Source organism: Eleginops maclovinus, chromosome 7, assembly GCF_036324505.1.
Source record: "Eleginops maclovinus isolate JMC-PN-2008 ecotype Puerto Natales chromosome 7, JC_Emac_rtc_rv5, whole genome shotgun sequence".
NCBI lineage: Eukaryota > Metazoa > Chordata > Actinopteri > Perciformes > Eleginopidae > Eleginops > Eleginops maclovinus.
The window spans coordinates 2,206,209-2,223,079 of record NC_086355.1 but is presented as its reverse complement, the minus strand read 5'-3'; the positions used below and the strand labels follow the sequence as shown (position 1 = coordinate 2,223,079).

The window sequence follows — 16,871 nt, the reverse complement described above, 5'->3', positions numbered from 1 at the left end:
GTTTTTTTATTTAGATTCTGAATATGCTTTCACCTCACACCCAAAACGACAGACCGGGCCTTTAAATAAACCTCCCCCCCTGTTCTCCCAGCAGATGGCGCTGTTCCATTAATCCCTCCCCCTGCTGTATGTGCAGTAAACATAACAGGTGAGAGGGAACAGCAACACTGTGAACCTTCATCTGTGAGCTGTCAGCCATGGATCCGTATCAGAACCACAGAGACTACAGGAACCAGCAGAACCCAGGGAGAACCACGGCAGGAACACCTGGAACATCTGGGGGGGACCTGACACCTGATAGCCCCAGCGGAGAGGCAGCTGAGGCCCGGAACACACCTGCGACCACTCGGGAGCCACAATAGTAAGCAATGATCAAAATCCTACTCCATATTTCGACCATATGATCTATGGTTTTGCCACTGACACGTGGTCTTTCTTTAAAATAGAAGTGCAAAGGATCATGTATTTACTTTCTTAATTTAGTGAAGTTAATATTTACTGAGTTTCCGTACTTTTGAAGAAGTGGAAACATGTTTTTAGTTTTATTTTCCGCTGATAACTTTCAGTTTCGTTTCATTGGATTAGAGATAGAGACGGCGCCTTCACTGTTTCCCGGAAATGCCAGCTGCTTATCTAACGGTGCACTACAGACTATATAAACTGCATAGATGACTTTAGTTTTTAACGCAAACAAACAACAACAAAGTGTACTATTTAAAAACAAGTGTGTACTCTGAAATTAAAATACGTAAACAATTGACTTTATTTGGGCTAATAGGAAAATAATAGGCTACTTTAATAACACAGAAAAATACAACACGACCTGAAAGCAACAAAGCGTAACGTTTACATGATAAACAACTTCTTTAATTCCTGTCTTAATTGAAGGCAGCGTCCTATCAGGATTAGTAGGTCTGAAATAATGAAAGCAGCATTTACATATTCTTTATTTAGCCGACATATAAAGTATTTAAACAAAGTCTTATAGTTTCCTTTGCTATGGTCTACAATATTTAAAGGTGTCATATATCTCAACATGTTAACACTTGTTGGATTTGTTTGTATGCATAAGCAATAATTAGAACAACACTGACAATAACCAATGGAGATATGAAATCATTACTTCTTGTTAAAGCTAATTGTCAAGTTGTTGGTTTGATCCATTTTGTATTTAAGTGGGAATTTTAATCAATATATCATATTTTCTGTGCTGAGTATTACTTTTATATAAAATATGAATCCTTAAAGAAAGCTGTGACTATATCTGTCCTATTCAGTGGAGTTAAATATATATATAACTTTATTTTACACAGGGTAAGTTTACTGTTGAAAGAGTTTCCACACTTGTATTTAGTGCTTAATACACACCAACAAATATTCCATACAGTATGAAATTAAACCCTGACGAATCTGATTAGAAAATACGTAAACAAGACAAAGAATATAAACCGTCTTATCACACACACACACACACACACACACACACACACACACACACACACACACACACACACAGGTTTCACTGACACACTCTCTCCGTCTCCGTCCTCAGCTCAGTCGGATATACGATGATCCCGCCCAATGAATCCCGGCGAAGCAAGACTCAAATGAGTAGGCCCACGTCGCTCCCTAATACACTACTGATGATACATTGATTTCCCTTCATGTTGAAAATGCATTTCCCAAAGAATAAAGCGTCTTTGTGTCGCTGCAGTGGCTCAGAAAGAGGAGGAGGCGTTTCAGAGATGGAGAGAGGAAAACAGACCCCAACCCGTGCAGCCCGTCTCAGAGAAGCTGGGTAAAACAACACACAAGCACACCCCATGCAAATCAGCTGTTTGCGCGACATTATTGTTGTGTTTACATTTGTTTACATACTGATTTGTGTAATGTGTTTTTTAAATTAAGGTGGGACTGCAACGATGTGTGCAGCCAGGGAGAAGCAGCTTTCAGAATTACGCAGCGCCAAACTGCAGAAGAAGGTACTTCCTTACACGTTTACTGAAGCAAACACAGCATATACTCAATTCATGGAGTGTTTACAGTCTTATATCTCAGCTAAAACACTTAAATATGGTTGAGATGCAGGAAATGTTTGAGGCTTATGCTCCTGCAGGATTGTTGCTGTTCTGTGTTTGCTTCTTCACGGCTGATTGCACTTGTTTTTTGCTCTTTGGCTTCAGCTAAATAAATGAAAAATATGTGTTTTTTTCAAGCTGAAACAGGAGGAGGCGGACAAGAAGAGGAGACAAGAGGAGGAAGAGGAGAATCAGAGGATGAAAGATAAACAGAGGGAGAAGGTGAGCGCCACATGCAATCAGTAGAGGGGAAAGGCTGTTTCTAAAAGTGAAAAATAAGCCTCTGTGTTTCGAGTCTGCTCTAAAATGAAATGGGTTCTTCCTTGGTCCATGAAACACCTTTCTGCTTAGTTTCATGAAAATAAGGCCTCTAGGTTCTCTGTAATCCTGCTGATAAACAAACTGACAGAAAAACACAACCTCCCTAAAATGTGAGTGGGGAAAGTTCCCCGGATCAAAGCAGATGGTCGTTGGATGCAGTTTATCGAAGACGTACATTACCAAGGGTCGGTTCTGTCAGTGAGTTGTTGGGTTGTAGATGTTAGCGTCTGTAGTTTCCTCTAACCTATGACCCCATGTATACGCCCCTGTGCATCTAATCAGCGCCACCATGTGTTAAAAATAATACAGCAAACTGACGTGCCAACAAAAACCATAAATGGCTCCTCTGCTATCTTTTTGTTCTCCAAAGTTAAACCAATATACGTCACACGATTAGGAGGAGGACTGAGCCTGAAGTCAATTCCTTAAAAGTGTTTTAGCAAACGTTATATTAGGAGGGGGCTCCAGGCTTCATATTATGGAGGCTACTTAACCCTATGACCACCACTAATAGGACCACGATTGGGGCTAAGTAGGGTTAGGGTCATTCTGCCTTTACAAGCTTTGTTGAAAATCAACCAAAAGCCCCAAATTGACACGAGTCCTTGACATAAATCCACGTTGATATTTCAAAATGAGGTGTTTGTTACATCCCACTGATTTAAGTCCTTGGCATTTTAGCAAAAGCTCAGTTCATTAAGCATTACCAAGCTGGCTTAAATCGCACGCCACCTCATCAACGTATACTCCATTTACCAAACAAATCATTACAAATTGGAGAAAAGCAAACGTTAGGCACATTCAGTTTATTAAACACCCTTTGGTGAGTTATTTAAACCCCGTGTAATCTGTTATACTTCAGTCAGCACAGAGGTTTCCCCCTGAGTGCCTTTTGACGAACCCCAGATTGAGAAGAGGTGGAAAAAGCAAGGTTTCGGCCAGAACCAGATTAAATCATAACCCTGGGCCGTAATCCAGCCTAGTTCAATGCTGCTAAGAAAATAATTATACACTTTGTTCCAGAAATGTGTAAAAACAAATCTGAATTTTAAGAAATATTCGGAAAAAGAAACAAGTTTAAATTTGGAGAAAAAGAAGTTTGAAAAGAAAGTCAAAAGTCTTCATGTAGTTGAAAAGAAGATGATTAGGGCCACAGGAAGGAGTTAGAATAATGAGAGAATAGTGAGACGTTTTTAAAAATCGACATCTGGAAAAAAAGTCTGAAATTTGAAAAGAAGTCCGAATTTTTGGGGAAAAAGTGAAAATTTAAAAATCATAATCAGACATTTTTAAAAGTCGACATTTAATAAAACAATTTGAAAAAATATCAAATATCTTAAGAAGAAAGTGATCATTTTGAAGAAAGAATCGGAAATGTTTAAAAGTCTGAAATTTAGAAAAAAAATCTGAATTTTTTTTAAAAATTCAGAAATTTGGAGAAAAAAATCTGAAGTTCGAAAAGAAAATCAAAAGGAAAATAATTGACAAGAAGAAGATGATTAGGGCCGCATGAAGAAGGAGTTGGAATAATGAGAAATTAGAGGGACGTTTTAAAAAGTCTGAAATTTGAAAAAATCTCAAATCTCTAAAGAAGAAATTGAGCATTTTGAAGAAATATTCAGAAATTCAAGAAAGTCGACATTTGCAGAAAAAGAATCTGAAGTTTGAAAAAATGTCAGAAATGTTTTTAAAAAGTATTTTAGGAAAACCTCATCATTTCAAAATAATAATCAGACATTTTGAAAAGTCGAAATTTAGAAAAAAAATTCTGAAATTGGAAAAAAGTGATCGTTTTGAAGAAGAAGTCGGAAATCAAAAAAAAGTCGAAATCACAAATACAAGATCCGAGTACCTCTCCCGCTCTGGTCTTCCCTGAGTGAGAAGCGCTATCATGTCCAGCCTCTAGATGTCAGCAGAGACAAACACCACCTTTCTGCAGCAGCGTGTCTTCCCTCACATTAAACCCTGAGGAGCACCTGATTAATGGTCTCATCTGTTTCCAGGAACCGGCTCCTCTCAGACAGGTCACACCTCACGTCTGGCCCTGCATAAGACATATAGAGGTTATTAGACTGCTGTGTGGAAAGGTCATTAATACTCAGGACTGAAGTGGTGATCCGCAGACCTTTTCCTGTTGCGCCACGACCTCTACGAAGCTATAGGAAAGTACCGGTAATCCACGACCTCTGCTTGGTCTACAGACGGGATCTAGCCGACTATAAACATGCCTCTGGGTTGTGAAACTGTCCTGACCCGCTTTGGTTTGTGGGAGTTCAATGCAGAGGAATTATTAACCGTTCAAACCACATGAAGTCAGTACACTCCAGCCTGTTTTTGTACAGTAAGTGTGCGTGTGCACGTTCGAGCTGCTTACATCTGTGCTGCCAGAATATCATCATAGAAAAACACTGGGTCTTTAGCTGGCAAACACACTGACATTTCAGAGGACTGAGAGGGATTTCCGTCTCTCAATAGGACAATAGGAAAGTGTCGTCTTACAGAAATATCACTTACACTGTAATAAAAACTCCAGGATGATTCCTAATCCTATAGACGATGGAGTTGGACATCTTTTGACGTTCTATGGGTACGTTATCCTGAAATTGATTGCTTTTATTACCTCCGCCGAGGAGTTGTTTGTTTGTCATCAGGAGGATAAATACTGGCCTTGTTTCGAGTGGAAGGGTGTAGCTCGGGCCAAAGAGGAAACCCATAAAATGTCGGCGCGGTTGCACGATTATTTTTCACTTAAAGGAAAAGCCTTCGATGAGTGCTCCTCTAAATGTGTATTGTTATGCTTGTTATCTGAAACATATTACTATTCACAATATCATGAACTTTGCATGGCAAGCTGCAGCAAGCCACACTGCAAGTTACGGGTCAATATGACAGACCAGAATACTCCATATGCTCTGCACCATTGAAGCACACATGGGAATTATTGGCTATGAGTGCATGATTCCAGCTCCTCTTCTTGTGCATGCGACAAGAAGCAGCAGGAATAAAATAATGTACCCTCTGCTGCTTCATTACATTTTCATAATCGTCATACTTTTGTGAGCTTGTGAGCGTGTGTGTGTGTGTGTATGTGAAGTGTGTGTGTGAGACTTTATGCCAAGCTTCGATGTGAGCCTCACACAGGTGGGCTTTGTCTCTTCTTCCTCTCAGGCCATCCTGAATGACCTCCTCCCTGACCCATCACTGCTGCACTGGGACAGGAAAACAGTGTGAGGGAGTGCACGTAAAGGAGAGGTGTGTGTCCAGTGTGTAAACATGGATGCATATTTAAAAGAAAACATGTTTTGTCAGGGTTGCATTGAGTATTAGTGGCTACTGACGGACTGGTTACATGTCACCAGCTGCTCTTCTTGTGCCTGCTACCAGAACAATCCCCCGTTAGAGCAAACTGTTTATGCACCGAACAGGAAATAAACTCACTGGGCCTCTGCTGTCTTCCCTTCATATCATTTTGATTCATATTTTTGCAGTAATCCTCTTCTCCCTGTTTGCTTTTCTCAGCCTGTTGTTCGGCATCGTTGCTATGTGCGTAATTGTTGCATGTGTTTGCTTTGGATTCCCATTTGCTCTTCTAATTCCCACACACTTTATATTCATCCAAACACATCTAATCCATCGGAGCCCTCAAAAAAGCCAAGTGAAATTGAATGTAAACCAACAAAACTTATGTTTACATTTGGTGTTATCCATCTAAATGCATTGTGTGTATCCTGAGGTCTAGCAAAAAGGATGAATCACCCTCATTACTACCTCTGTGGTGCAACGTTCTTATGCCTAAAAAAGGTTGTATTGTGGATTGCATCCCACATGTATGTTCAGTTTGTAAATGCATCACGTAAAAACGTTGTGCGGTGGCTGCATGCCATGTGTTGTGACGGCTCACTGTGATGCTCTGCAGGCGGAGCGTCTGGAGGAGAGGGAGCGTCAGGAGCATCAGCGGAGGAGGGAGCAGCACCGACCGGATCAACTCAGGTCAGCGGGATCAGGTTCACCTCGCTGTCACGCTGCGGTGTCCCGTTGTTTTTGCAAAGGATCTCAGTCATAGAAGTAGCATCAGATGACACAATCAGACCGGCACAAAGGAAGCGCCCGATGTCTGATCCTCAGCTGACCTATAATTATCATCACCGTTTAGCAAGAGGCATTTAACTGTCGGCAGGCGAAAGGGAAAACAGATCATACCCGTTGTATGAAGACATGAGGTTCACCTCAGCTTGCTCTGGGAAGCAGCTTTAATGCTTGTTTTCTGATTGTAAAAAAACTGTTGAGCCAGTGAAAGGGGCGGTGCATCAGAGAACAAACAAGACTTAGAGGTGAATTCACAAACACCTGCACAGCTTTTTATAAAAACAGACAAAAAGCAGCTGCCAAATGTAGCATTTCTGTCCTCCTGTGATATTTACACATATTTAAATGAGGTCATATGCACAAATATGGCACAATTCTCTATGCAAACTAGCCTCTTTTCACAACCCTCCAATTTACACAAGTCAGAGCCCTGCTGTTACAGTGGAGTTCTTATGTTTTCACACCTAGACTTTCCAATGAATTCAGCGAGGAGAAGGCTCAAACTCCTTTACTTTGGGATGCACCGACAGGATGAGATGACAGACAAGGAAAAAAGTTATTATATAAAGAATTAAACCATTATTTCTATCCTCTTCCTCTGCAAATGACGGGAGACGTGTAGCTGCGATATCATTATGTCCTCTCTGTTAGAGGCAGGGTAGAAAGCATGTGTGCAAATCCTGCACAACTCATGTTCCTTTCAGCCGTGCCAATACATTAGTTTTGGATTTCTACAGCCACCCCAACATGCTGATGTTAAGCAGGTTTACAATTTGCAATAAAAAGGATCAGATGCAACCCCAACCCATCTATTTCCAAGCCTAGCAGCACTCCCTCTGTGGCATCGAATCAGTGGAAAGCTTCCTTTAAAGTGACCAGGGGATCTGAATGGTATATTGGATGTGACAATAATTAGAGAGCACATTTTAAATCAACATCCTCGAGAATAATGTCGAGTAGCATCTCCGGCTTCCTTACAAGAGAAGCACACAGCGGAGACAGCAGACCAACGTGTGAACCTGCAGGAACAATGAGGGGGTTCAGCAGCCGTGTCAGGGAGGGACAAACAAACTCCATCAACTCGGTTGTTGGGACTGTCAACAAGCCCGGCCTGCGGAGCGTCTGCGGAGTCAACAAATACTCCTTCAGACCTCCGTATTAGTCTCCAGGATGATGACGATGCAATGTGTGTGTTTATTTCAGGAAGACTGAGACTTTTCTGCAGAGGTTCGAGAGGTCAGTGCCGAGTTCCCTGGCATCGGCCGGTGCTACACACACTCCATCTCGGGTGAGCATGCAACCAAATGAGGTGTGTGTATCATCACCCTCATCATCATTAATACATGTGGAGTTGAGCGAGTTCACGTATTATTCTGAAGCATTGCATCCCAAAAACCTACCCCACAATGCATTCAGAGGAGGGTGAACTTCTGTAGGCGTCCACACCCTTTCAGCGTATTCAATCTCTGACGTTATTGCTTCACAAGTGTTTTTGAAGAGCTTTTTAAAGACAGACGATGACAAAGACCTTATCAATGTCATTCTGCACTTCTGCAGACCACGCTGAAGCTGGTACTCCCTATTTTCACATGTATGCGAGGGTACATGAGTTGGGATGAGGTCATACAGTGCCTCTCTCTGGGTCCCAGGGTTCAGAGTTGGAGCCGCTAACTCGTCTCTCCCCTCGCTCTTCTCCGTCTCCTCTCTCCCGCTAACTCGTCTCTCCCCTCACTCTTCTCTCTGTCTCCCGCTAACTCGTCTGTTCACTCACTCTTCTCTCCGTCTTCTCTCTGTCTCCCGCTAACTCGTCTCTCCCCTCACTCTTCTCTCTGTCTCCCGCTAACTCGTCTGTTCACTCACTCTTCTCTCCGTCTTCTCTCTGTCTCCCGCTAACTCGTCTCTCCCCTCGCTCTTCTCCGTCTCCTCTCTCCCGCTAACTCGTCTCTCCCCTCACTCTTCTCCGTCTCCTCTCTCCCGCTAACTTGTCTCTCCCCTCCCTCTTCTCTCTGTCTCCCGCTAACTCGTCTGTTCACTCACTCTTCTCTCCGTCTTCTCTCTGTCTCCCGCTAACTCGTCTCTCCCCTCACTCTTCTCCGTCTCCTCTCTCCCGCTAACTCGTCTCTCCCTTCACTATTATCTCTCCCTTCTCTCTCTGTCTCCCGCTAACTCGTCTCTCCCCTCACTCTTCTCTCCGCCTTCTCTCTCTGTCTCCCGCTAACTCGTCTCTCCCTTCACTCTTCTCTCCGTCTCCTCTCTCCCACTAACTCATCTCTCCCTTCACTCTTATCTCTGCCTTCTCTCTCTGTCACCCGCTAACTCGTCTCTCCCCTCACTCTTCTCTCCGCCTTCTCTCTCTGTCTCCTGTAGTTAATTACTTTCAGCAGTGAGTAATATAGTAAAGTGAGGCATTGCTTTTTTGACTTCCCTGACACAGAGGAACAGGGCGACTGTGCTTTCGCTGCTTCTTGTTTTCTCTGCTTCCTTTTTCCCAGCCTCTCTTCCTCTCTGCCTGTTCGTTTTCCTGGGATGAAAGGGGGGAGGTGGAGTTCACGGGACTTCCCAGAGTTCAGGCCGAGCAGAGACACAACACCGCTCGTGAGGAGTGTGCAGAGGAGCGGAATAACCTGCGCCAAATAAAAGTACCTGGAGGAATCCCAAAGTCATCAGCTGAACAATCACGAGACCTGTCAGTCAAAACTAGGGGTGGCGACAACCCTCTTCTTTTTCTTGGCTGCCTCTTAAGAGAAGACGTCCCAGTTATTCTGAGCGGAGAAACTTAACGATTATTGGAGAGTGTTGACAGCTTCTGTCAGAGCGTCTCACACCCGCATTGTTTAATAGCACTTCTCCACCCAAACAGTCTGTCAGCAGAACTCACATCTGTTACAAATACTATGGTCTTAAAGTACTCCATTACAAGTCCTGATTTCATAATGTACCCTAAGTAAAAGTACAAAAGTATTAGCATCAAAATATAAGTGCAAAAGTACTCATCCTGCACAATGGCCTACTGAAGTCCATGAGTATAATCAGCTAAGTGTACTTTAAATATGAAAAGCACTTTTACAGTATTATCTCAAAGTTGTTCTATCATCCTGTTTTTATACATTTTAATCATGTAGTCTATATGGAGCCATTTGGATAAGATGTGCAGTACTGCAGGGTTTAGTCTAAACCGTTGCTCCCTCTCTCTGGGGGCGTGCGCCCTCAAACCAAAATGCAGATTTTCCCCGTAAAATGTTAAAGTGGTGCCAGGAAACAATCTCTCTGTGGGTCAGAAAGGGTGTAATGAGTCCAGAGATATGGAGATGGGGTCAGGTGTCTGGTCAGACGGCAGAGACAGCTTACGGAGAATAAATAGGGGATGGATGTCCGGTGGGTCTGCCGGGGGACGAGTGGCAGGCAGCAGGCTGACACTGAGACTGAGATTTCTGATCCTTTCTTTTACTCTCCTTTTTTCTGGAGAGGAAGTAAAGAAACCTCTGGATTTATTTGTTGTTTGAGGTGCAAAATATGACTCAGCAGCTTTAAGACATGAAGACACTATTATTTCCCGCTTCGCTCTGATGCAGGATTTACACCTGAAAGTGGGCGGGGCTTAATTTGGGCGGGAAGTGATGCCAGCGCCTCATGCTATGTTATTCTACAAAAACCCTTGTACTGCATTATACCAAATCAGTTTATATGTGTTTTTTAAGGAACCACGTAACTCGTTATACTTGAGCAAATGTACTTGATGTTACACCACAGAAGAAGAATGTGCAGGAAACGTCTCGAGCGGATTATGTGGTGACTGTCTGTTAAATCTGCACACACAGCTCCCTCATGTTTTCTTTCTGGGATGTTCTCATTGTTGTGCATCCCCCCACCCCCCATCCTCACTCTGTGTTTTCTCACGCAGACCTCCTGGTGCAAGTCTGTCACCATCAACATGAGGTGTGAGAGAGAGACAGAGACCTGGGGTCAGACTATGGTGTAGATATAAAGCAGTGATAGACACACACACTCACACACACCCCATCCTCTCACTTTGTCCTGACTCGCTCTGTCTCCTCACCTCCTACGTCTTCTCTTTCTTATTTTTAATTTCCTCGCCTACGTTATTTACTTTACCTTCCCGTCTCGTCGTCTCCTCTCTGGTCTTGTCTCATCTTGAAATGTTGTCTCTTCTCCTCTCATCGTGTCCTATCCTCTTCTTTCATTTCCTTTCCTCTCTGTTCTTCCTAAGTACTTCCATCTCCTTTCCTTTCCTTCCCGCCGTCTCTTCTCTCTTCTTTCTGTTTCCTTTCAGCTTACTTTTTCTTAAATTCCTTTTCCTCATTTCTTTTCATTTACTTCCATCTCCTTTCCTTTTTTATCACTTCAATTCGCCTCATTTCTTCCTTCATTTCCCTTTCTTCTTAATTCCTATCCTCTCGGTTCCTCTCTTTCACCTCAATCTACTTTCCTTCTTTGTCATTGCTTCTCTTTTCCTTTGCTGTCCTTTCTTCTCCCCTTCTTTCTTATCTTTTATTCAACCTTTTCTTTCTTTCCGTCTCATTTTTCTCAAATCTTTCCCTTTACATTCATCTCTGTTTCTCTTGTTTACATTCTTCGCATTTCTATTCGGCTCCTCTCCTCTCCTTTCCTCTAATTTCCTTCCATCGTCTTCCTTCTCAGTTTCTCTCCTCTCCTCTCCTCTCCTGCGTCACAGATGAGGAGATGGAAGCTTGTGGCCTCTGAGCATCAAAGGTCAAACGTCTTGATGTGGTTCTTTCTGAAACTCTGGGATCTGTTGTTCTTCCTACAACGGTCTCATAAGACACACTGATCTCCCTTCATATCCTCTATTTGTGGCCTGCATGCATGCGTGCATGCGTACGTGCGTGCGAGTGTTTATGCTAAGCTTGATGTGAGCCTCACACAGATGGGCTGTGTATCTTGTTTCTCTCGTTTAACCAAACTGGTTATTCAACGTTCAGGAAATAGACCTATCTGACCTCTGCTGTCTTCGCCTCATTTATATTTGTTTTGATATTTTGCAGATTTTTCCTCCTAGGCTTTCGCTTCTTGCTCACACCCTGAACCCTCTCCCTATGTGCTTCACTCAGCAGGACTTTCTGCTCTGCTGTGTATTACTTTTCCCTGGCACATTGTTTTAATGTTCAAACATGTTCATTATCACTGTCACATCTCCAAATACCTTAAATCCAGCAGAGCCTTTAAAGCTGTCCAGTTACATTTACCTCACATAAAAATGTTGAACCCCTCTCATAACTTCCTCTGAGGTGTAACGTTATCGCTCAAAGGTCAGACTTTAATGTGTGATGTGTGTGTGGAGCAGCATTCCTGAATTACAGAGCAGGTACATAGTTAACTAAACCAAGAGCGTGTCTGGGAGAACCTTTTTATATGTATTGTCCAGTTACTGTTCACACTGACTCTTCACAGAGGAGTAAACTATATAAATTATACAGACTGTTTGAAAATGGGTGAGCAACCTTGGAAAGACACACACTTGGCAGGAGGTCCAAAAAAGTATCAGTATCTTAGTGTGCTTTAATGTTCAGAAAGCTCTTTATGTTTCTCATACTGCCTGTGCTGCAGCACCTCTTTTCACCCTCTGTCTGAAACCAGAGCCCAGTCTGCTCTGATTGGTTAGCTGGCCAGCTGTGTTGTGATTGGTCAACCGCTTAGAGACACCCCGCCCCTTTGCCTACAGGGATTTTAACCTTTGAAGACCATTTACCTGCACAGAAACCTATATAATACACTGCACGAAAGGGAAAACACCAACAAGTATAGCAGTCTTTAAGAGAAAAGAACCTGAACTCGAGATTAAAATTAGTTTGATTTGACTCCTTTATGTCTAAAGGATAAATGCATGACCTTGTAAGTTATCTTTTCATTCCTCATTTGAATACTCGTTTCCTCAGAATGAGGCTGCGGCAGGCAGCGTGAGAGACGTGCAGCTGGAACACAGGAGGTATGTATACATCGCTCTTTATTTAATTATGGTTCTGTCACCGTGTTTCCAACGAAAGCAGACTAAACTTGGAGTGCGTCAGCGCACAAATAAAAGTGAGGCATCGCATGGAAAACTCTGCTCAACACGGAACGACTCAAACTGAACTCACTTAGATTAATCGTTTGCTTTGTCCGTCCGTTGGGAAAGAAAAGCCGTATAGAAACCAGGTCGCTGGAGGTTAAGATGAGTGATATGAAAGCGGGTATAGGAGTTTAAAAAGCTGTCAAACACATCCCGTTCACTGCCAGCACGTACAATCTGAAGTATGTTGTTTTATGTGAACTGTGATTTTGATTCAGTGTATTTGGACAGGGTGAACGCAGCCTTCCTGGACAGACTCGAGGGTCGAGGCGAAGAGACAAAGCAGGAAAGCATCCAGGAAACACCGTGTCCCTCCTCGGCTTTTGAGGACTTTAATTACAACCCGCCTCACCTGAACCCAGAACCAGAGCACAGCTACTTGGAGTGGACCGAGGAAGCTGGTGAGCGCCTCTCCACCGTTTCCTGTTTCTCACGCCTTATTTTAGCCCGGCTGGTTAACCAAACCTAAATCAGACATGTGACAAGAGTTGCCCACCTCATCCTTTCCTCGGAGGGACCGTGATTGTGTGTTTAGTCTGCGTTAAATCAAAGTGCTGCAAATTAAAAATATCTAGACAGGAAGTAATGTGTAGTGATCCTGACGCTCCTGGCATTCAAAACCTGCTGATACTTTGAGATAGTTTGTGGGAAATGTGTGTGTGAAAAGAAAGCTGTTTCAGTCCGGGCCCAAACCGTCCCTGGAATTGTTGGCATAGTTTGGGGGGAACACACACACACACACACACACACACACACACACACACACACACACACACACACACACACACACACACACACACACACACACACACACACACACACACACACACACACACACACACACACACACACACACACACACACACACACACACACACACACACACACACACACACACACACACAATACCTGAAGGGCCTAGGAACTGCCACTGAGGACAAATAGAAGGAACATTTCTATCTATGCTGCACTTAAACACCGAAAGCAAAAGCACATCTCTGAATGTTCTTTCTGAAATCTATTTGGATTTCATTTCATTTTCAATATGCAGTGTAATCTAAATACTGTTATGCACATATTCCAGCCCCTTAAAACTAATGATTTCATATTAAAATTGACACCCCTTATTGGTGGAATATGGACATATTTGACATGGTGTTTAGAAGCATTGAAAGGCTCTTTAAGGGCCCAGAAAAGTCCCCAATATAATTATAGTTTATATAATATACCTTATAATATTGATCACTCATTATGAAAATATCTAAATCCCTTCGAACGCAGTGACTTGGTAAATGACAGCAAAACGAGTTACAAAAAAGAAACACAACACCCTTAAAATGACCCGAACTGTTGATCAAATGGTTGGAATTAATCAATTAGCAGAGTTTTTGGAGATTCATCAAGTTTTTCCGTTACCAGGAGAACAAAAATGGGATTTCAGGTGGAAGTTTAGTCTAATTCAGAGTTGACAGTTCGCTTATTAACCACCATCCTCTCCTTTAACACGATTTTATTTAAATTCCTAATAATATCTGAAACGTTCAGTCCTGGCTCTTGGAAACCGACAACATCCTCAATCTGTGTTAAACTGCAGCTTCAAGCCTCTTAAAGTGCAATTTACACCTAAAACAAGCTGAGGAAAGATTGCCTCACAGATCATGCATGAAATTCAGTCTATATGTCCGAGTGATGTGCATAAGAATGAGAAAGGATTCAGGCCCTAGTAGTGGGACGAAAAATGATCAAACTTGGCTTCATGCGGACTGTTGGTTTCCTGTGTGCTTTCAGAGCTGGAGCCGGACCTCAAGAGGCTGATGGAGAGCTTTCCAGGATACAGCACCGACTTCCTGGAGGACATCCTGGTCCAGTGCAACAGGGACTGCGAGGAGGCCTACGCACTACTGCTCAACTGTGCAATGGATTAACGTCAGTGTTGTGATTGCATTCCTCGATTATAAAGATAACCTAAAGTGTGTGACTTTGGTTGTGTGTGATTGTAGATGCAACCTCTACACAGCTGCATTAAATATACATACCTCCAGAGCAGTGTGGGCGTCCTGAATCTGTTTTTTATTCATGCCATTAATCCTTGAGTGTTTGGTGTCTTGTATCTGTCTGCATGCACTCGTGAGTCATGTCGCCCTGATGTCCGTTTTTCACCGGTTTAGTTGAAGGTCATCGCCATGAATCATCATCCTCGGATCATATTTTGGACTCTTAATCAAACCAATGTGTGCAGATGGGGAAAATAAGCTCTACCCAAATACACGGTGCTTTTTGTTTGTCTTATAATCAAAGTGGCATGTGGTGTATCTATACCGGGACAACACGCGATGCTAATCCAAATAGAGTCTTATTTTGAAACGAATGAGTCCTTAAACCAGGAAATGAGTTAGCATTTTAGCACTTCCTGTTCCCTTGTCTGAAAGTACATGGTGTTTTTTTGTGTGTAAGAGGCCTGAAATAAAACCTGTGGTAACAAGTTGAAGAGAGAAGTGGTGTTCCACAACATAAAATAGATACCCTACTGCAGGGTTGCCAAGTCTGACGCATCTGGCGTGTGACACACGCTTTCACTATCAATCTCACGCTCTCACGCTGCCCAAACTATTCTCACGCCAAAAACAAGATGAACCGGCAATCGTTTTTGGTTGCTGTCAACTCAACACTGTAAATAACAATCCACTCCCTTCCCGCCCCCACTCATAACGACGCTAACAGACAGCAGAACCGTGCGAGCCGGTTGGTCAAACAACCGGATGCGAAGAATCTTTCTTAACGCCAGGCTTTATCAGTCAACGGTGAACGCCACTGAAGGAAAGGTGGGTTTGCACAGTGCAAAGGGATAGCTGTGAATATGTTTGAAAACATGCTGAGAGTACGCCCTACTGGTGAATTTAGATGCTGCAGTTGCTAACAAGCTGCGAAATAGGACAACTAAGCGTCAACCAGGTCAACATTAGCCACCTTTAGCTTGGGGGTGGAGACGTGAAGTCATGTGACCGTGCTGTAGTTCCTTTATAGCCCAACATTAGCCTCCTTTAGCTTAGCGGCGGTGACATGAATCATGTGACCGTGCTGTAGTTCCTTTATAGCCCAACATTAGCCTCCTTTAGCTTAGCGGCGGTGACATGAAGTCATGTGACCGTGCTGTAGTTCCTTTATAGCCCAACATTAGCCTCCTTTAGCTTAGCGGCGGTGACGTGAAGTCATGTGACCGTGCTGTAGTTCCTGTAAAATCCCATTGCTTATTGTCCAGGTATGCTATCTTCCAGGTTAGCCCACAAAAATATGTCATGTCTGCACTTCTCTATAGAGGGCTTTAATGAAGCAGCTCTCTGTTACCTCAAAGTTTGTGTGTCACACCTCTCTCTTTCATCAGTGTGTGACATAAGGCGAGGTGGGGTTTCCAGGGGGGCATTGTTGAAGGTTTATCTACCAGTCGGTCAGCAGAGACGCTCATCACCTGACCGAGGAAACAAAGAACAAAAAGGGTGGTGCTCTCAACATGGGGGACTGAAAATCCCCCTTCTCCTTTTGCATGAAGTCATGCAGGCAGCGTTTCACTGCTGATGTCATGCAGCAATTGTATTTCATCTGCAGATCAACAAGAAACTCACTGACACGCTGGCAGGGCTGCTCTCATGTGGAGCAGATAACTCACAATCGGATGAAGCACTTAACCCTTCTGTTTTCCTAAGAACTCCCAAACCTTTTCTGGGAAGTTTCATGGGAAGAACAATGAGGTACTGCCTACAGACTGAGAAACAAACCTTTTCCTCCTCTAGAAGTAAATATGAAATCATTATTAAAGAGGCCCAGTATGCATCGGGAGTTTCCCTCTTTCCTGTAGTGCGTCTATAGGTCTTAGTGCATGTAAATGGTCTGCAAAGGCTAAAATCCCCGTGTTCCCACCAGAGAGCATTTCTCTCCCACACACTCCCTCCCCCCTCCTCCTTTGTTTACTTCCAGAAAAAAGTGACATCACTATGCAACACTCCCACTCCTATTGGCTAACGCTCCAACACATTGTGCGTAAGGGGGCGGGACATCTCAAAGCAGGTTGACCAATTAACAACGGAGCCAGCCAGCTAACCAATCAGAGCAGACTGGGCTCTGGTTTCAGACAGAGGGTGAAAAGAGGTGCTGCAGCACAGGCAGTATGAGAAACATAAAGAGCTTTCTGAACATTAGAGCATGGAGACATGTAGCAGCCTCCACCAACCAGTCAATTTGTAGTTTATATCCATGTCTGTGTCATTTCTGTAAAATTCACATCATTAGCATATCATTCCCTG

The 16,871-nt window shown here is 43.3% G+C and overlaps 1 protein-coding gene across 1 annotated transcript; it reads left to right on the top strand.

The window, feature by feature from the left end:
* Window positions 1–120: 120 nt before the first annotated feature.
* On the top strand, window positions 121–14,619 carry epsti1 (epithelial stromal interaction 1). Its single transcript, XM_063888594.1, has 10 exons — window positions 121–361; window positions 1,553–1,611; window positions 1,715–1,798; window positions 1,909–1,982; window positions 2,217–2,300; window positions 6,316–6,389; window positions 7,689–7,773; window positions 12,401–12,450; window positions 12,805–12,974; window positions 14,362–14,619. Exons 1-10 carry the CDS (start codon window positions 198–200, stop codon window positions 14,496–14,498), a joined length of 981 nt encoding a protein of 326 aa, XP_063744664.1. The 5' UTR covers window positions 121–197; the 3' UTR covers window positions 14,499–14,619.
* The last annotated feature ends 2,252 nt before the right edge of the window (window positions 14,620–16,871 follow it).